General features: G+C 35.8%; 1 protein-coding gene across 1 annotated transcript in view; it reads right to left on the bottom strand.

Moving 5' to 3' along the window:
• Positions 1–9,008: 9,008 nt before the first annotated feature.
• The window catches only part of MMRN1 (multimerin 1), a 63,810-nt gene continuing 51,506 nt past the window's right edge, over positions 9,009–21,312 (bottom strand). Inside the window, exons 7-8 of the mRNA XM_045880750.3 lie at positions 10,735–10,887; positions 9,009–9,513 (exon numbers count right to left, since the gene is read on the bottom strand). Of these exons, the coding sequence (XP_045736706.1) occupies positions 9,092–9,513; positions 10,735–10,887 (575 nt within the window). The 3' untranslated portion in view covers positions 9,009–9,091. The remainder of the gene's footprint in view (positions 9,514–10,734; positions 10,888–21,312) is intronic.

The raw sequence follows: 21,312 nt of genomic DNA, 5'->3' as shown, positions 1-21,312 counted from the left end.
GAGGAGGAAGAGGGGTGTGGGGAGGAGAAAGAAGAGACAGGACTTACAAAAGAAACGGGATCATGAAAGTAAAAGACCAAAGCTTTTCCTTTCACTAGCAAGGCCAGACATCCTCTGTGGTCTTTCAGAGGCTCATGTAGAGAATCAAGCTGTTGGGTAATGGGAAGGTGATCTCCTGCCTTGAGGCTTGCTTTCATAGAAAAGGAATGGATGTGGGGGGAGAAATGAATAAAAGTTCCTGCCAATGGGACCTGGGGAGAGGCAATTAGGTCTTGGCTAGTTCTCAGGTACTGCAAATGCCATTTGTCTGCACCTGGAAGCATCCTGGTCACTGGGTAAATGACAGTGGTTTGAAAGGCTCCTGAGGAAACGTGGGGACAGGGAGAGTGAATCTAGAGGTCAAAGTAAGATGTGAAGTGGGCAGAAAAGGAACAGAATTACTCTTATTTCTTTGCCTTTTCCAACCAAAAGTTTGGAAAACAAAACAGGGTAACTTCCAGAGTATCTTTCCATTCATTCTGAAAAATTGTCATTTTAATCTTGGATGGTGTTCTATCTCAGGAAGGGAAATTCAGAAGAATGTGCCTCTGATATCTGTTCTGAGATTTTATAAAAATCTCCTCTCCCAAGCTCCACCCCAACAGTTATTTATTTATATGTTTGTTTACCAGTATTCTCTCCTTTTCCAAGAGAGATACAGGTGAAATCAATGAAATTTTATTTCAGGTGGAAATTTTCTCTTTTAGGATCTGTTTTGGAGAGAGAGAAGTACATATTATTATAATCATTTTCTGATCAATCTTTATGCAGAACCTACTTTATATTAAGGGCAATCTGAATTCAGTGCAGATTCATTTTAAAGCCACTACTCTAAGAAATTTTTTTAAAAAATCTATAGCATTTTCTTCACTTTTAGAGCTCAGAAAACATAGAATGTCTAAATTTGCTAACTTCCTACATTGATTCAGCAGCAATGCCTGTGTAGAAATTTAGCAATTCCATTACTGGAGCTTAAGCTCCATTTATTTAAAAAAGTGCCCACTTTCCCCATCCATGACTTTTATTTTAATTTACAGAGCTGCTTCACAGGACTTCAAGAAGTATGCTGAACAGCACACTGGTAATCATGTTATTAGGAAACAATTTTGGGATTCTACTAAAAGAAGATGTGTGGGGTGTTAAGGTCCTCTCTTGTTAGATAATTTGTCTGACAATTTGCCATGTTTTAAGAAACAAGGGAAGAAAAAATAAGAACACATTAACCACAAAGAATTTTGGGAGATAAGGAGTAATCTGTGTTCCTTTCCTTCCTAGTTTGTGAGGCTAGTTACAATTACTCAGGGAACAGCATTCCACAAAGTCCAAAGGGCAATATATGTCTTAAAATTTTTTCAAGACAAATTCACAGGTTTTCAAAATGGCAGCTGGGGTAAGTGGAGAGAGTAATTTACCTATCATAAATTTCCTCTGGGGGAGACTGGGTGGCTCAGTCGGTTGAGCATCAGACCCTTGGTTTCAGTTCATGGGTTGTGGGATGGAGCCCCAAGTCAGGCTCCAAGCTCTGCGGGGAGTCTGCTTGAGATTCTCTCCTTCTGCCCCTCCCCCTACTCATGCGGGCACACACTCTCTCTCTCTCTCTCAAATAAATAAATCTTTAAAAAAATTAAAAAAAAAATTCCTCTGCTAGTTTTTTATATTATCTGGGATAGAGAGAAGTTGATGAAGTGGTAGCAGTATCTTACAACTCAGTTGTTTTTTCACTCTTCCTCATTCTCTCATCCCGTGTCTGTTCATACCTTCTCTCACCACTGACGAATTTGGCTCTTGTTTTTTCTCCTTCTCCTTTTTCCTGCCTTTCTCTTCTCATTGACACCCATCTCTTCCCACCCTTCTTCCTCTTCCTCCTCCTTATTTCTGATTTGCTCCTTTTTCTTGTTCCTCTTCCTTATGTCTCTGCTCTCTATTTTCTGACAGCCACCAGAAGCAATAGGGAAAGAAAATATACAGGAGTTTTCTCCCTGAAATTTGTGTTGCTTTTGATTTTATAATTATAGGGGAAAATGATGTTATAACTTTTAAACTGTAGTGATATAAGGGAGATTAGTAACTTGACGTCTGTGTACTTCGGAAAGAGAATGGCAGACCAAAATCTGCCTAATTCTTTATTCTTGAAGGTGATCATTTTCCCTGAGGTGGTAATTGGCCCTATTGCAAATAGTTTTCTCACAAGGTCACTTGCCAAGATAACTGGTGTGAAAAAGATGTATCTTGTTGACAAAACTGCATGAATATATTAAGGTTATATCTAGGGCATGTAGTAGCTATTTGTTACAGCCCAGAATGAGAGCATTTTAAGAAAATTTAGTATCTTCATCATAGACCTAAAACCTCTAACAAAGATAACATTAGCCAAATACAGATGTCACCTTTTAATTTTCTAGATTGAAAAAAAAGAAGAAAAATTGGAATAGTTTTGGGATTGATGATTATAAATTCAAGTACATCTCCAAGAGTCTGAGTGAAATGAATTTTCCTAGAAAATTTTCTAAATTTGTAAAATTTAATTAATGAATTTAAGGCATTTAATTCTTTCCACACTCCCAGGATGTTCTGTGCATTTACTAATATCAATGACTTTCCTCTAGCTGCCGTGCCAAGGACATTATCTATCAATAGGCCTCATGGAATTCTCAGATGCTATATAGGCATCTTAGGGTCTGTCCATTTTTCAGAATAGACTACAGAATCAGTTTTCAGATACCAATATTGCTCCATGATATCTACAATGTATTTCTTAATTTTTTAATGATACTCAAGAATGCCTTTAGGTTATACAGGTGTTGTTGTTTTCTCAAACATGTTCTACTTTGAGTATACACATGGGAAAAGAGAAGCCAAAATGATACAGAAATGCCATGATCGTCTTTGGTTATTTCTTCCATTCATTGCCAGGGATAGAGTTCAGAATTTGCTGTTAATGTAGAGAAAGCTGTGTGACAGACTAAAACTCATTGATGACTTCTCAGTGTGCTGGCCATTTAAAGGAAATAGAATTAGAGTGTATGAAATAGAATCCTGATTCAAAAGATTTAATGACAAAATTCAGAAAGGGCAATGAAAGTCACATTAAAAAGACACGCGATCTCTGGAGGGTCTTTTAAATTTCATCTACAGAAAAATCTCCACACTATTTAGCTGGCTCCTCAGCAGGATTAAAGACATCTAAACATGTTTGTTAAATAGCAAATCTACGATGGGAAAGGGAGTAAGGGACAGTAGGGAATTAAAAGAGGATTTGAGACTATGGGTGGTATCTCTGTGGGATATTCTCTGTGAACAGCAGTTAACTCTGATAAATCATGAAAATCAGTGCATGTGAACATATCTAAGAAATTAGAATTTAAAAGTACATGTTCTTGACATATTTGGTGTATAAGTAGCCACTATCTTTTTCAAAATTTAATATTTCTCTTACCATTTATTATCCATCTAGCAACCTCAAATCATTTTTGGAAATGGATAGGTAATATAAATAAATGAATTTTTCCTACACGTTTTCTGACAAATTACTGTCATCCTAATCTACAGACTTCATAGAGATAAAGGAATACACATGTGGTCCTCTTTATCCAAATTATGCACAATCAAATGCTTTAGTGGTAATGATGGTTGTGTCATTAGTATTCTGATTCTTAACTTGAATGAATTTGATATAGTATTTTTTTAATCTAAAAAATAAGAAATTCAGGGCGCCTGGGTGGCTCAGATGGTTAAGCGTCTGCCTTCGGCTCAGGTCATGATCTCAGGGTCCTGGGATCGAGTCCCACATCCGGCTCCCTGCTCCTTGGGAGCCTGCTTCTCGCTCTGCCTCTCTCTCTCTCTCATGAATAAATAAATAAAATATTAAAAAAAAAAAAAAGAAAAGAAATTCAAATAAGTGTTTGAATCCAAATTTTTGGATTTAGGTTCAGATACACTGAAAAGACACTGAAAATTAAAAAAAACAAAAAACAAAAAAAAAACAAAACAGAACAGTACTAACTCCTACATTATGTCATGGAGCATTTTTTCCCTGTGATCTTCAGTGAGCTCAGTATAAGTATTTATTTGATTCTAATAGGAAATCACATTTCAACCAGGATCTGCTATAGACTGATATTTTTTAAACTATGGAAATAACATTTTAAAATATTCTAAATATTACTGCATTCAACGCTTGGTGACTGTAAAATGTTTTGACTAAAGCCTTTAACAATTCATGAAGCAATCCATGAAAAAAAGTAATGAAAACTCCAAAATTTGGACTTTTTCCAGAGTTCGGGATTGCTTAATTAGAATGTCAGCCCAGAGAAATGAACGCTACTTTGTTGTTTTCTCTAAACACAAGCCCAGTATAGCTCATTGAAGAGTCTCACTGAGCTGTGGTAAAAGCGCTCAAGGGAAGGCGCTTTATAACGCTCCTTGGCTTATTGATGAAACCCTGGACTTGAAGTCACTGGGGCGGCAAACGTCTTTGTCTCCAACAGGGAGATCCACCCAACTAAATGTACAGTCTAAGAAGGGCAGGGTTATTCCTGCCTTAATGGGTCCGGCACGTGCCTTGCAAGGACAGAGGGTAGAGGAACAGGCTTGAATAATAAGGAAAATTTTGTTACATTAAAGATTGCCTGTGATGAAGCTGAGGACTATGACTCACCTAATTTCTAATATGAAAAAGTTGACCAGTAACAGCAATTTTTTTAAAAAAGGTACCAGCTTGTCTATACATTTTCTTTAGACGTGAATGAAAAGTATGTGATCAAAACCTTGTTTTATAAATATATGTAATTTATATATTAGATAGATAAAGATATGTATATTAGATATATTAGATCAATGAAAATTTTAAGTTATAGAGCTGAATGCATATATAATATTAATATAAATATATAATATAAATAACATTTATATATAATGTAACTGAACTTCTACAAATTAGAAATTCATTTACTCAGTAAATTTAAATTTTGAAACGGATGAACAATGACAAAAAAATCCCCCCTAAGGAGATTAAATAGGCTAGTCAACAGAAAATCAACATGGCTTATTTTAATAAACTTAAATTGTCATTTCTTAATGTTCAAATGATATTAGCTCATTCTTCCAAAATAAGAGTTTTGACTGATGAAAGAGAGTAAGGAAGAGCAATTTAGACCCACCTGGCTGTGAATATGAACATCTTCAATTCCTGGAGTGATCCAAAGGATGTAATAGAAGCTTGGTCAGAGATGCAGAAAAAGGAGGGGATGGTTATTAAAGATACATTTCCCATCCTTACAGAGTTACTCATGATTTCAGTGGTAATAAATGTCAGCATGAGTCTGGACAATGTATTTCAAATGCAGAATCTGTCTGTACTGATTTATTTGATATTTATTTTTATATTATTTAAAAATATGATTTCTCCTGCCTGTCACAACGTAGGTATTTATTCAATAATTGATGAATAAATGGATATGAGATTGTCATCAGTAACTAGGGCCCTACTGTACTTCAGGAGCTTGCTGGGCAGGAAGGTCTGTCAACAGAGAAGGGCTCGGGAATTCAACTACAAAATAATATCCATGAAAGTCACTGTCTCCATAGGAGAAATCGAGAAAATCCCAGTGCTGTATTTTTTTACACATGGGTAAGTTTGATCATGACAAGTAGAAATATATTACTAAATTAGTCGTCTTACATTATTTTGGGTGGATTTTAAAAAAAATAGCCAAACAAATCACAGTAACTTAGAAGTTGCTACAATGTTTCTTTGCTATTGGTAGTAATTTGTCATTTGTGTATTTCTAAAATATGTACAAAAATAAAGAATTATATGAATAATTAAAATTCCAAACACCAAAGCATCATTTAATGCTAAATGTTCTTAATTATCTAATTATAAAATCAATTAACTAAATTGTGCATGGCAATGACAAATATTGTCAAATGGTTTACGCCCTTCTAATATTTTAAGATTTTATTTATTTATTTGAGAGAAAGAGAGAGAGCGAGTGAGGGGAGGGACAGAGGCAGAAAATCTTCAGTCAGACTCCCCGCTGAGCGTGGAGCCCAACACAGGGCTCCATTCCCATGACCCTGAAATCATGATGTGAGCTGAAACCAAGAGTCAGACGCAGAACCAACTGAGCCACCCAGGTGCCCCTATTCTGCTAATATTAAAGTACATTGCAATCATTGGCATCTATGTTGAAAGTATGTTTGTAAGACAAAAATTCTGTTTAATCTATGAGTACTTGAAAAAATAAAAACATTTTAGATTGTGATGCAATTTTAGGCAGGGACTAAAGAAACTATCAAAACTTTCCAAATATTTTTGAAAATGACACATTTACACATAACAGAATAGAAGTTGTGAGTCACCAAGCCTCCACTTGTCAGTATGTAGCTCACACAATTTCCTGGTAGCCTGAGTCTATTACTGCGTGAGGCTCTGTGAGCTATTTTGGCTCAACATGAGACATTCTGATGGGCAATACTAAAGTTAACGATACTAAATTGTATACTTGAAAGTTGCTAACAGAGTAATTCTTAAAAGCCCTCATCACTAAAAACCAATATATTATAGCTATGTGAGGTGATGAATGTTAACTAAATATTCAATTATATCTCAATTAAAAAAAATTCACTCCATACTTTTCTGCAAGGTTGGCCAAGTTTTATCAAGCTACAGTTTGAAATCTTCTCTTACATAATTATTATGAGTTTCATACATGTTGTTGGAATTAATTCCTTTTTATGGCTTGGCAGTCTACTGTATGCATATACTCGAGTTTGCTTAACCATTCATCTGTTGCTGGACATGTAGGTGTACCGAGTTTTTGACTATCACAAATAAAGCTCCCATGAACATTCACGTACAAGTCTTTGTATAGAATATGCTTTCAGGTTTTGGCAAATCTGAAATCTTTTCAAGCTTCTGTATAAGAACATACCATTTTCATCTTCTAGATTGGCAATATTCAAAAAACTGAATTTTGATGAGGGTGTATAGGGGATAAAGAACACTCTTTCACTTGAGCAAAATGAGACTATGGATCGGCACAAACTTTTCAAGGGTAATTTGATAGAGCTTATCAAAATGAAAAAAAAATATGCTTACCCTTTATTCCAGAAACTCCTCATAATTTGCCGTAATTACCCTCTGTGTGCCTCAGTTTCTCAGCAGTGGAAAGAGGATGATAATACGTAATGTATATCTCATAGGTTTAATAGGTAATTCATAGGACTATAGTGAACATTCAATAAATTAATTCATGAAAAATGCTTGTCATGCCAAAATTCTTTATCATTATTATTTTCACTATTACTTATAGGAACATATTCTTCAGAAATACTTTATCAAATATGGAAGAAATGTACATTTAAGGGTGTTCGCTACAACAATATTGTTATAATAAAACACTCTAAACTATCTAAAGAGATTATTACATAAATTGTGGTAGATCTGTTGGAGGCAATATAGACAAGGTATGACAGGCAGCCCAGGAGGAGACCTGGCCTGGTTCTAAATCCTGCCTCAGTCCTTGCTAGTCGTGGAGTTTGGTCCAGTGTCTCAGTTTTTTCAGCTGTAAAAATGATAATACTAATACCCACTTTATAAGAGTTTTTGTGCAGAATCAGTGAGACGTTATAGGTAAGTTCCTTAGAAGAGAATCAAGACATAGTGAACATTCCGTAAATCGTAGCATTAGTTTGGAAGGTTATATGCCCTTTATAAGAATATGAGCAGGCCCACATGTACTTCTGTAGAAGGATACTCATTAGAGGAAGCCTTTATTTTTTTTTCCCTGTAGATATTGTATAATGGGCGCAGGTAAAGGATCCACTTATATATTCTTAGACATAGACGTAAATGTTCAACCATTTGTCAATTATTACTTTAACCTCTTATTATAGGCAGAGGAAAATAGATAAGCATGTTTCAAGTTTCAAATACAACTTAATTTTGATTACAAATGAAAAAAATTTTTTAAAAGATTTTATTTATTTATTTGACACAGATATAGCAAGAGAGGGAACACAAGCAGGGGGAGTGGGAGAGAGAAGCAGGCTTCCTGCCAAGCAGGGAGCCTGATGCTGGGCTCGATCCCGGACCCTGGGATCATGACCTGAGCTGAAGGCAGACGCTTAATGACTCAGCCACTCAGGCGCCCCTACAAATGAAAATTTTAACATATAAAATTGATCAACACAATTGAATCACAGATCTGTACCTCTGAAACAAATAATGCAATATATGTTAAGAAAAAAAAAAAGAAGAAGATAGCAGGAGGGGAAGAATGAAGGGGGGGAAATCGGAGGGGGAGATGAACCATGAGAGACGACAGACTCTGAAAAACAAACTGAGGGTTCTAGAGGAGAAGGGGGTGGGAGGATGAGTTAGCCTGGTGATGGGTATTAAAGAGGGCACGTACTGCATGGAGCACTGGGTGTTATGCACAAACAATGAATCATGGAACACTACATCAAAAAGTAATGATGTAATGTATGGTGATTAACATAACAATAAAAAATTTAAAAAAAGAAAAAATTAAAATAAAAAAAATTGATCAACACAATAGTGAAGAGTAAAAATCAAAGTTAACAAACAAACAAAACAACAACAACACTCTTGGTCTTTGAGTAATTTATTTGAATTGTGAATTTAGGAAATATATGTTATATATTTATATACATAGTGAATAACAAGAGGTAAGCATTTTATTGGAAAGATTACTGTGACTGACAAAACTGAATGCCATTTAATTGGATTACCTTATGTTAAAATGACTTAACACGAGAGAATAAGAACTGTTATGTTAACAAATGCACTTTACTTTCTCTGCCACTAAATCACTTTAGGAGCAAGAACTTCTTTGTATACAGGTTATCCAAAGGATACTCAAATAATCTTATGACAGAGACAAATTTACAGCCTTACTCAGATTAAAAAAGAAGATGATTTTCATTTCATGTAGAAAAGCCCAAAACAGAGCAGATGTGCAGGCAAAGACAAACAAAAACACTGGCTCCTTCTCAGTGAAGGTGATAGTCTGTCTTTCATACTAATTTATGTACGGTATAACAAGTAACCACTAAATGTCGTAGCAGGGGGAAATTTGGCAGGGATTGTTCCTTTAACAAGTCGCAACCACACTTCCTGCCCATAATTTAATTCTAATAAAGCATCCCCAGTTAAAACCCTGTCGCAGCGTATTTCACTGTTAACATTCTCAGATTCAAACGCAAGCTTGTCTCTTCCATCAACCACTAAAAATCCAGAGATATGGGCACTAAATGACTCAATGGTGTACTTAAACACATATACTCCAAGATAAGGAATTCTGAATTTTCCAGTTCTTGGAGTATACGAAGCTCCATAATTGACGTCCAAATTATTAAATAGGATAGGACCAGGCGTCGTCATTCCATATGTGTGAGATGCAAAAAAGGCCACCATTGGTGCATATCTGTAAGATCCTTTGGAAAAATCTGTTAGAAGAAAAAAATGGAGTCAGTTATCATGTTTGTTTTTTTCTTAATCATGTTTTGTCGTTCCTCATTTCTTTATCATTTTATCTCAGTTATATAAAGGGGTAGCAGAAGAAACAAAGGTCACTCATCAGATTTTTAACAAGGGCATAGGTGTCTGGATGCTTTCCTCTTCTCTTGGCTGAATTACCTGAAATCATTTGCTCTCTGTGAGCCTCAGTTTCTCCATTTAGATCAAGATAGAATGATAATAGCGCTTGATCTATCCCTCATAGAAATGCCTCAAAGATTAATTTGCATGTTGCTTTGATCTCTCCAGAGATAAAGGAATTCAAAGCAGTCTATGATTATTATGGTATGCCAGAATGTTTTAAAACCCCTTGCAGGAATTGAAGCTGACATGATGTAGAAACAATTTTTCCAGCACCTTGTCAGTTTCTAGAGGCTAAAACGGAAACCAAACGAAGTCATATGCACTATAGAGAAGTAGACAAAAGCAATTTTCTATGTAATTAATGCCAAATGTACCTACAAAGGCTGAGATTCAAATAATAGTCTAAAAAATTTACTCTTTGCTATGCAGCATATTATTAGGAAAAGCCTGATTTGAAATATGTTTTTGCAGTCATTAAAAGAAAATATATTTTAAATGCTGCACAAATTTTTTATATAAAAATCAGAAATGGTACACTCCTGAAGTTAATTTATAACAAACAATACTTATGAAGGTAAATGGACAAAAAAGGCATTTTGTTCTACTCAATACATTTGAGCATGTTCTAACAGTCCTCACCCAGTCAAAATGACATTATTAGCTTAACCTTCAAGGAAGACAGGCTGCCAATCACTTTTTAAAACTTCATTTAAGTGATCATATGTGGTATGAATCAAAGGTATATCTCTTTATCAACTTGTTTGAGGAGAAAGAGTTTATACCAATCAGATATATGCATCTGTATTTTCTTTTGAGATGCCCAGGAAAAGAAAAAGACTGCCTCTGTCATATCAATACTGAAAATGTCCACAAGTGTACATCAGTATGGATTTACCTGGCCGACATTTACACTTGTAAATCACGTAGTACTAAGTTTCAGAGGTTAAAGGAATTAATCCTCACATGAGTCCAGATGACTCCGCTTTAAATATTCGTTGGTAAACACTTTCAAGTAGTGTTTTTGTTTACGAGAGCGAGCGAATCCAAGGACGCAAGCAAGTTCGTACCTGGCGCCAGCGCGTTTTCTTGCACCAGCTTGACCGTGCAATTGTCACCCGTGAAAGGGTGTCGGCAAGCGCAGACAGAGCTCCCTCTTGCATTGATACACGTGCCCCCGTTCTGGCACGGGGACCTGCTACAGTCTGAATACTCCTCTGTTACTGAAAAAGAATCAAGATAAAAGAGGGTCAAAGTGACCTATTTTCTCGTTGATCTCATAGTTTGCGGCAGAATGGGAAAAAACCCTGAAGGAGAAATAAGAAAAATGGGTCCCTGGGCGCAGGCTGGCCGCCAGCGTAGTCACAGGACTTCATACAAACCTCTTAAGTCTCTGAGCTCCTTTTACTGCTTCTTGGACGTGGGGATCATTCTGTGGCAAAGTGGGGATAATCCATTGTATTTCTTTGTGTAAAAATGTTAAGATTTTGGTCAACTGTAGAACAGAATAGGGTATCTGGACACAGGTTTATATATATTTGGACGTGATACATGATAAAGGTAATATTTCAAGTCGTTGGAGAAGAAAAATGTCTATTCAATACATGGTGCTAATATAATTGAATATTCATAAAAACATACTTTCCACGTGTACAAAAATACTAAAGGTAAAAAACCCAACAACCTATATGACGGTGTTACAATCAAGTAAAAGGAATATCTTTGTAGAGCTTTAAAATTTCGGAGAACTCAAAGCAAAACAAAACAAAACAAAAAATCCAAAAGCCGTAAGAGAAAAATCCTGACAGTTGACCACCTAAGAATTAAAACATTTTTGCAACAAAAGTCACCATTATCAGGTTCAAAGACAAGTGACAGATTAAGAGAAAAATGTTTTCTCAGACACAAAGATCTAATGGATAATATCCATAACATGAAAAGTTCTGACCAATCTAAAAGATTGTGGGGAAAAAAAAGTGAAAAATGAGCAAATGATATGAACTGGCCAATTACCAAATGAAAACCGCAGAAGTTCATTAAAATTTTTAAAGCTTATTCAACCTCACTACTAATTAAGGAATAATGAATTTTCACCACCAACATTTTTATATCAGGTGCCAACATTCTAAAAGATAGAAAATATTCAGTCATGAGGAAAATGGGCATTCTCATACAATGTTGGTTAGAGCTTAAATTGTTAGAACCTCTGAATGAACAATTTAACCATATTTATCAGAATTAAAATGGTTCATTTGCTCAAAGCCAGAAATTTTTCCTGGCAGAATATATACTCCAGAGACACTTGCCTATGTATACAAAGAGAACTGTTAAAAAATGTTCTTTATGGCATAATTTGCATTAGTGAAAAATTGTCAGACACCTAAATGACCATTTCATTGTTAAATAAATTATAGGTATCTTTTCCCTAAGGAATATTAGACAGCAGTTAAAGAATGAGATAGATCCCCTGACACATTTGATTTACTGAAGGCAGAAAGCTCCAGTTCACACATTAGATATGGAATAATTTCAATTATTTAGGAACCTCAAATTATGAATATGGTTATAAACATAATACATAATTATGTAAACAGAGAAATGTTGGGGAAAGAATACATTGTTGGCCACGGTTACTGCCATGGCGCCACCTTGTGACAAAAGTGTAAACAGTTTACAATTCACTCATTTCAAATCCTGATTGATGATATTTAAATTTAGGGTTGTTTGGTTTAACATTTTTCTCAAGAAGTGAGATCTGTAAATGTTTTATATACATTATGCTTCATATTTGAATAATTCAAATTCACATAGATTGTGACCAAACTACGTGCCTGTATTGGAATTTTTTTGCAAAGAAAATACATATTACTTATGCAATTAGAAATTGGTTTGCCTTATTGTGATGTATTCTCTGCAATATTCCATAAACGATTTTGCTCACTAAGATATATATGGAAAATATCACATATATGCAATATCTTTTCGAAAATATTTCAAACTGGCCTACATTTCTTTAACATCTTTTCTCAACCAGGTGAATAAGTTCTTAAATCCATCTATTTACTGTTAGCTATCATTCTAAAACCTAGCCCATTACTTCCTAGTTTAAAAACTTCAGTGATTCTCTACGACCTATAAAAATGTGAATTCTTGATGTCAAAGCACTGGTTTCATTTGTTTTCACATTTTCTGAATCTAGCACAGTGATTGACTCACAGGGTGGTGTTCAATTACTGTGTTTCACTAGGAATAAATCAACTGTGCAGGGGAGCTGGGGGGGACACTGAATTATTTATGCAATCTGACTAGCTCTATAATTCTTATTTTCCCAGATGGGAGAATGCACTCTCACCTGGAGACTCTGCCCCTGCAAGAATCAGGGATCAAACAGAAATGTACTTTTTTTGTATTGCTATTGGCTCTACTGTGATTCTATACGACCAGGGCCTTTGCCTTCCATTTAATGTCTAGGATGCACCTCTCATTTTTCTCCTCTGTCTATTCCATTACGTCTAGGAATAGGGTGTTTCCTTGTTCTCCTTGAGTCGTTTCAGAGGATGCCATTTTGCCCTTTATTCTGATTTCTTTGCAGGGTCTTTCATCTGGAGGAAGGGTTCACTTGAGTTTGCTTGGGGCCTGCTATCTCCTATCGCTGTAGTAGCTCAAATTTGCTGAGAATACACCTGGTTTGCCCGCTGGGGCATCTCTCATGTTCCCACTGAATTCCTGTTCAGGGTACCTCATACACTGGTCTGCACCTGCTTCTGTCACTTGTGTTTTAAGTTCCTTTCTTGTCTTCCTTGATATTTTCGATATCTCTGGTCTCCAAGTCCCCACCTAAATAATTCACATTATGACACATAAAATTATGCCCATGGCTCCCAGAACTGGATATATTAGGAATAGACTCTAATTAGAGCAGGGTACAGTAACAATCACCAGTTATGATCTTATACTGAAATGAAATGACCTTGAACTTCTGTTAATGTTATATAAGCATGAAGTACTCATTGTCTATTTTTGCACCTGTATTGCATTGCGTCATAACAGGCCTTCTATGCCCTGATGTCACTGAAATTACCTAAAATCTCATATTTATGTAATTCATTTTACCATGAATTTGCAATTATTACCAAGAAATACATTTATATTATAGGACTTATCATCTGTCCATAGAAACTTAGTTTTAATTCTGCATACTATGTTTTAATGAACTCTCCCAGCTTCATCATTTCCAAATTTACGTTTTGGTCATTGATAAAAATACTTAATGCATCAGTGTTGAGCACAGAGCTTTATTACAACTAAGACTGATTGGCACTGATTTATCAAATTGAAACTATTTACATTTTAATATACAATCAGCTAAAATCTACTTTTGTACATCATCCAACTTATACTTTTTACTTTATTTCTAAAATACTTAAAAAATGGTTAGGTACCTTTCTAAGTTCCTGTACGTATCTGTGCTCAAAAGGCAATTTTTTCTTGAATTAACAACAAAAATCAGACCCCCCAAAAGCATCATTTTCTTCCTGACCCCCCAAAAAGCATCATTTTCTTTTTGAAATCTTCTCTCATCCCCGTCAATAGAATTAATTACGTTAATTCTCTTAATTATTGTCAGATGCTCAGAAGTTCTCTTGTTGAACTTACACACTCCAGTGTAATTGCTCCCATGTCCTGACTTCCAATTAGATTGGGAGCTTTCGCGAAGTCAGGGCTCGGGTCCTCTACTACCCTTTGTGTCACTACTAACTGGCTGAGTGCCTGACATACCGAGTGCGGAAATGTCTTCTTAAAGATGAATAAACCAGCACGGGGTGATGTACGGAATTGCTGAATCACTATATTGTACACCTGAAACTAATACAATACTGTATGTTAACTACGTGGAGTGAAAATAAAAACTTAAAAAAAAAAAGGTGAATAAAGAAATTAATGAAAGATTGAGTAGATGACAACATTCTTAATCCAACACTCTATCCCTTCTCCACAGTTCTCAAAGACCAGGTAGAGTTTGATGCTATGATGTCATTGGCACGTTTTTCTAGAGACATGGAATCATCTCAAGCAAACTTTCCACAGCTTCTCTCCTACTTGGGCTTCAGTAACTCTTAAACTCTTTCCAGCCCATTTATTTTCTTTGGTAGAGGTCAGTGCAATTAGTTGAACAGTCCTGCCAATTCAACATTCTACTATCTTGTGCAAATGGCATAACTAATCTTTCAATATTCATTTCCCTGCTCTGAACATGACTAAAATTCCTTTGCCATTGTGTTGGAATGTTTCATAAGCTTCAATTTGTTCTGGTCTGTTCTTTCTGAACCCTAATATGTACTCAAGTTACATTTTCCTATTAATCCTACTTCTATATTTCATAAATGTTCATGTTAAATTTGAACTGATTGGAGAGCTCCTTACATTTTCAAAAGCACTCTGCCTTTGCTAATATTTGCCATTCTTTATTATAATTATTTGCGTAATCTGCAAGGTCCATGAGAAGAGGGAGTGTGTTGAATTTACCACTCTGTCCACTTAATCTTTCTCAGGGCTCATTCAACACTTGCTCAATAGATATTTAATGGATAAAATGAAGCAGCATATTATATGGATGTCTTCTCCTCCATTCTTATTTTTATGTTGGCTTTTCATAATGTTTTACATATTTTATTTTTATTTTATTTGGTATTTTCATTGCTTAGTCCTGTTTTATCATCAACATCTTATTTTTTCTTTCTTTATTTTTAACAATAACATTGCAGAGGGCAGATAACCCTGATCTCTGCTTGGAGCAGAATGGAGTTTCCAACAGATTAGTGAGGAAACCTAGCATTGCCTCTGGGCCAGTTTGTCATACACAGAGAAACGCATTATGTACAAATCCACTACACAACTTTGCTCAAGGTAACATGTCCACACAACATTAGGACTTTATTTGTCATCCCAATTTCAGTGCTCTCTAAAATGATTCCTTCCACTTATGGGTACATTAACTTTCAGCACTATGCTGTGTCTCCATTTATCAAAATTGTTCCTATCAAATAAGGTTTATCCTTCCATTGTTCTAAAAATACTCCATATGTTCCTTTCCAACAACTTTAAGAAATGTGAATATTTATTTGTTTATATGAAATTTCCAAATTCATTGTTCTAATTACTCATATTTTGTCCATTGGTGTATGGATGGATGGAAATATTGTTTCCAGCCATCTTTACTACTTTTCCTTCATAGTATGTTTTTATTTTTGTTCTTTTTAATCACATCTGTGGGTCTTGATACTGTTTCTGGGATCTTTTATCTCAGTCCTTCAAATATAATTTTAGAGCTCATTTAATCATATCAGATGTATTATCCCTGTCCCAGAAGATTTACTCTAACCTTTGTCATTAAATTATCATTCATTTATCTTAAGTCATGATCTAGGAAATTAAATGTTTTTATTTGATATTATCAACTTTATTCACCTTTTTCTTAAAAATCATAACTTTTAATCAAAAGCACTATTTGAAAAATGACAAATACATTAAAATATGGTCAAATCATTAGTCATTAGGAAAATGCAAAAGAAAGTCACAGATACAACTAAATGTTATTCAACATAAACATAGATGAATAGTTCCAATTAAACTTATAATAAAATACTTATTATTTCTTTTCAGAGTCACTTTTAAGCTGTGCATAGTAAAATTGGCAATTAAAACCTTAAAGCATGTTTCTCAAACTTAATGTTCAGTAAAAATTTGGTACAGCTGTTATTTTTATGCTTCAATTTTTTGTCAAGATGTAACTCAGACCACTGTGCAATGAGTTCACAATATGTGATTTAATAATCCCTACACTTTCCTTTTCATGTTTGATAACCAATATGACAGAAAATAATACCACATGGGCAATTCTGAATTTATAGTGTTTTTGATGACCAGTAGAAAGACATCTATTCATTGTATTTAATTATAGATCAGCTAATCATCAAATTTGGTTTCAACCCTTGGGTGCCAAAGAAATAGTCTATTGTTGAGAAATAGCTCCTGTGATTCTTGTTAGAGAAAGAACCCAAGCACATGCAGTGTCTGTGTAAATGGCACCTGGTGTTCTGTCCCATTTCCTTTTTTGGTCAGACCATGTGTTATAAATTTTGGTTCAGATGCAAGTATCAAACACATGGGCTCCTGCCTGCTCACCTTAGACATCATGGCCATTTTACAGCACGACAAGGTACAGGAAGGGGCTGTCAATTTTGTCAGCATCCTCTCCTCAACTGTCATCCTTCCATCAGAAGGAGAATTACATAGAAAGCTGGGGAGTCATTTCTTCTCCCAGGGAACCATAAATGAAAATAGTTCATTTAATTTTTCTTCAACACTGGTAGGTTTTATTGATACCAACTAGGGAGACTATCCCCAGTGGATAGGCTTGCTAATCAATTGTGATACAAAGAATACCTTTAAGATCATGAACAGAAAAGAATTCATCGAGCAGGCCTGAGACTGATATCTTTTAGAAAGGCCTGCCTGCCAGGTTTTGCCCTTAGCCCACCTCTGGGCTTTTGGTTTCTTGCCACTTCCTAACTGTAAGTGTCATTCACTGTGCCCCGACTATTTGTACAAACAATATGGTTATGCTGAACATCTGCCTTCCTTCTGAGAGTCCAGAGTTTTGGTAAGTACTAGGCAGAGGGTGCCTACATAACCAGTCCTGTTATGGACTGAGTATTTGTGTCCACTCAAAATTCATATGTTGAAATCCTGACCCCCAGTCTGATAATATTGGTAGGAAGGGACTTTGGGGGGTGACTAGGTCATGAGGGTGGGGTCTTCATGAATGGGAGGAGTGCCTTTTTTCAACAGACCCTAGAGAGCTCTCTCACTCCTTCCCTTTCTGTCACATGAGAATACAAGGAGTTGACAGTCTGTATCCTGCACAAGGGTTCTCATCAGAATCCAACTACGATGGCCTGATGTGAGACTTTCAGCCTCCAGAACTGTGAGAAATAAATTTCTATAGTTTATAAGCCACCCAGTCTATGGTACTTTATTATAGTAGTCTGAATTGACTAAGACAAGCCCCAGTAAAACCCTTGGGTGCTGACTATCTGATGGACTTCTCTGGACAGAAATATTGCACGTGTGTGTGTGTGTGTGTGTGTGTGTGTGAGAGAGAGACTAGAGAAAAGAGCGCACATAAGCATGCTCCCTTCTTGGACACAGTGAGCATAAGAAAGCTTGCACGTAGATTTCTCCAGACTAGGCCTGTATCATTTCCCCCCACTAATCCTTTCACGTATCTTTTCATCAAAATAAACTTTAGCTGTGTGCATCACTCTATGCTGAGTTCCAGGAGTACTGCTAGCAGATCACCAAACTTGTGTGTGGTTTTAGAGACCTTACAAAACACACCATAAATTCTAAATTCAAGCCGTTATCCTTCAAAATTTAATTAGCTTCAAAGTCAACCATTCTGGACAGAAGTCAACTTATTAGTTATCTTGAGGTATATTTGAAAATGTTAATTTTTTATAATATGGAAAAACATATGAAGAGTAGAAAACACCTTGGAAAAAGCCATTATTAAAATTTTTGCAGATATTTTTCAGCATTTACTGATTCACATGCATTTTTGTGCAGCTAAGTCTTTACATTTTGTATCTTATTCTTTTTGAGTTATCATTATATGATAGGCATAAGCTCAGTTATAAACATATGTTGAATTTAAAATGCCATGACTTATAAAGATAGGGAATGATGGAATACCTAAGTCTGTAAATTATGTTGATATATGTAAATAATTATATGTCAAATATTAAGTGAAAATATTAGAGAAAAACCATAAATGTTGGGTATAGCTAAAAAAAAGCATCATAACTAATTTCATAATATACTATTTACAAGTTAGTCCATGATTCTCAAAATAAACTTTTGAGGTGGATATATTATTCTATATTTTACAAATGAGGAAAGCAAGGTTGAGGAAAGCAAGTTTTACAAAAGCAAGTTTTAGGAAAATGAATGACTTGGTACAAACAAAAACGTTGCCCAGCAAGACCTGAACCTTGGTTTCCTGACTCCAAAATCAGTGCTCCTTAGTCATCATTAACAGCCTCAATGCAGAGTCACAAAAATTAAAAATGGGTTTAAAATGGAATAAAACAGTGAAATATCCAGGCTCTTATTTTTTCTCTTTTAAATCACTTATATCCTCAGCAATGATAATTTTAAAAAGTTGTATTTGGTACACTAGCAAGTCTTATGTGGAATGTAATCTTTCTTTTTTTTTTTTTAAGATTTTATTCATTTATTTATTGGAGAGCGAGCGAGAGAGAAACAGCATGAAAGAGGAGAGGGTCAGAGGGAGAAGCAGGCTCCCCGCTGAGCTGGGAGCCCGATGCGGGACTCGATCCCGGGACTCCAGGATCATGACCTGAGCCGAAGGCAGTCGCTTAACCAACTAAGCCACCCAGGCGCCCCGAATGTAATCTTTCTTAAGAGGAGTGGTTAAAGGGGCAATTATGAATCAAAGAGGTTTATTATGAGGGTTAAGTATATCTGGTAAATACTGGGAATACTGGTCACAATAAAAAGTCAGTGGTCTCACGAGCACCAGGTGCTCGTCCTCAGTGATGTTGTTGCCGATGTGGATGTGTTACGGCAGGACTGAGCTCCTCTTAGAAGGCAAGCAGCCAAACCCTCTCTGCAGGGACAAGTCTGCCAATTGCTGTACAAACAAATCTTCAAAGATGAAATAAAACCCTCTTGGTGTCTATGGGAATATTGTTTAGATGCAAATCAAATATTTAGTGATTCAACCGGAACAGCTTATCAGCACCGGCTTAGGAGGAATTATGATTCCTCCTAACTGAATTAACATAACTGAATATGGGGATTCCTCACAGGAAGTGATAGGGATGAGGACTCTGAATTTTGCCCTCCTACCGCATCAGTCAAAAAAAGATCTTGCGAATAATTGATGGTCACTTCCAATGACAACTGCCCATCAGCCATATCGCTGAAAAATCCAAACTGAAAAGTAGCACCTTTGCTTCCTGGTAAGTGCAGAAATGAATGGCAGTATTCGCATCCTCAAGAAGGAAAACTCCTTTGGAGTATCGATTCTGGCCATCTGGAATATTCAGATATGGCCAGACTCTGAGATAGATCTGATGCACTGAACAGAAGCAGAAGGAAGAGAAAGGCAGGTAAACATACTCCACAACCTCTTTGAGTAGAGTCGTTGAGGACTGAGCCCTGAGTCCAACAGACCAAGAGTCAGGTTCTGTCACTAACTAGTTGCATGACCTTAAGCAGAAGAGGTCAGTTCATCTCTTTGAGGGTTAGTTTACTTATCTTCAAAATAACAATAATGATAGTTACTTCCTAAGTGTTGTTAAATGAGCTAACATATATATAATTTGTACAGCACCTGTGATATAGCGTTAATAAGTAGTATCCAATATTATGTTATTATTATATTACTCTTATTAGGCTTCAAAGAAGTTATCAGTATTAAAATTAAGTTTTGAAAACTAAGTTCATAGGGTTTTTCATTCTATTAACTGCACTTACTATTCTGCAGATGATAGTGGCTCTAATCTGAATAATATTGTTGTGCGATTCATAAGATGATGATAAATTATCTTCTGATGTTAGTTAATGTAGGGGAGCAATCTGGCTACGTGGTATTTATAATATAATAGTAAAGGTCAAAGGAAACACAGCCAAATTTAGCCAGTGTGCCAGTGTGCTCCAGCCCCGGTATGAAACAGGGTATCAAACAAAGTAGTTAATTGCAATTGGTTTATTCTTTTTTTTTTTTTTTTGAGAGAAAGAGAGAGAGAAACAGAGCACGAGAGGGGGGAGGGGCAGAAGGAGAGGGAAAGACAGACACTTAAGCAGGCTCCACGCCCAGCACGGAGCCCGAAGGGGTTTGATCTCACCACCCTGAGATCATGACCTGAGCCGAAACCAAGAGTCAGGTGCTTAACTGACTGAGTCACCCAGGTGCACCACTGTTGGTTTATTCTTACAGGAAAACTTAGCCTGAGTCCACTGGTTTTATCACCATGCACAGACTTCACCAGCTCACGGTCCAATGAATGCCATCGGTTTTATGGCACATAGAAGCCGGCTTAATGAGCATGCATATCTACACACCTACTAAAAGTGTCCTACACATTATGCTGCTGGTTCTACATAAAGTGAATATCCACCCAGTTCATGAACTTAGGCCAATATATCTTTATTGCCCTGACATTGTTGGCTATCTTTCCTGAAATAAAGAACTTTAAATTAATTATTAATTTTGGTAGATAGGCCTATTAAAAAATTCTACTTCCAGTAAATAAAGGAACAGGAAGCAATTTTATCAAGGCATCGTTGGAAAAAAGAGAATCGGAACTAAGTTAATTATTAGCCCATCAAGTTCAATATTGAGTCAGCTGCTATATAAATATCTAAATACAATTTTTATAAGCTCCTAACATGCATTCTTTATACTATAAGTGTATAAGTTCTTATGTTCTATTAAACCTTCTACCTCAGTTAATTCTGAAATTATTTGAATTTTATATTTACTATATATATCCAGGCATTTTTTGGTTTAAGAAAAAAAAATGACATGACTTGCCTGGTGTATGATCACATGTGCTGGA

This window comes from Mirounga angustirostris, unplaced genomic scaffold (assembly GCF_029215605.1).
Source record: "Mirounga angustirostris isolate CCGP_5_RB_7025 unplaced genomic scaffold, mMirAng1.0.hap1 SCAF_2, whole genome shotgun sequence".
Taxonomy (NCBI): domain Eukaryota; kingdom Metazoa; phylum Chordata; class Mammalia; order Carnivora; family Phocidae; genus Mirounga; species Mirounga angustirostris.
This window is presented reverse-complemented; position numbering and strand designations above follow the sequence as displayed.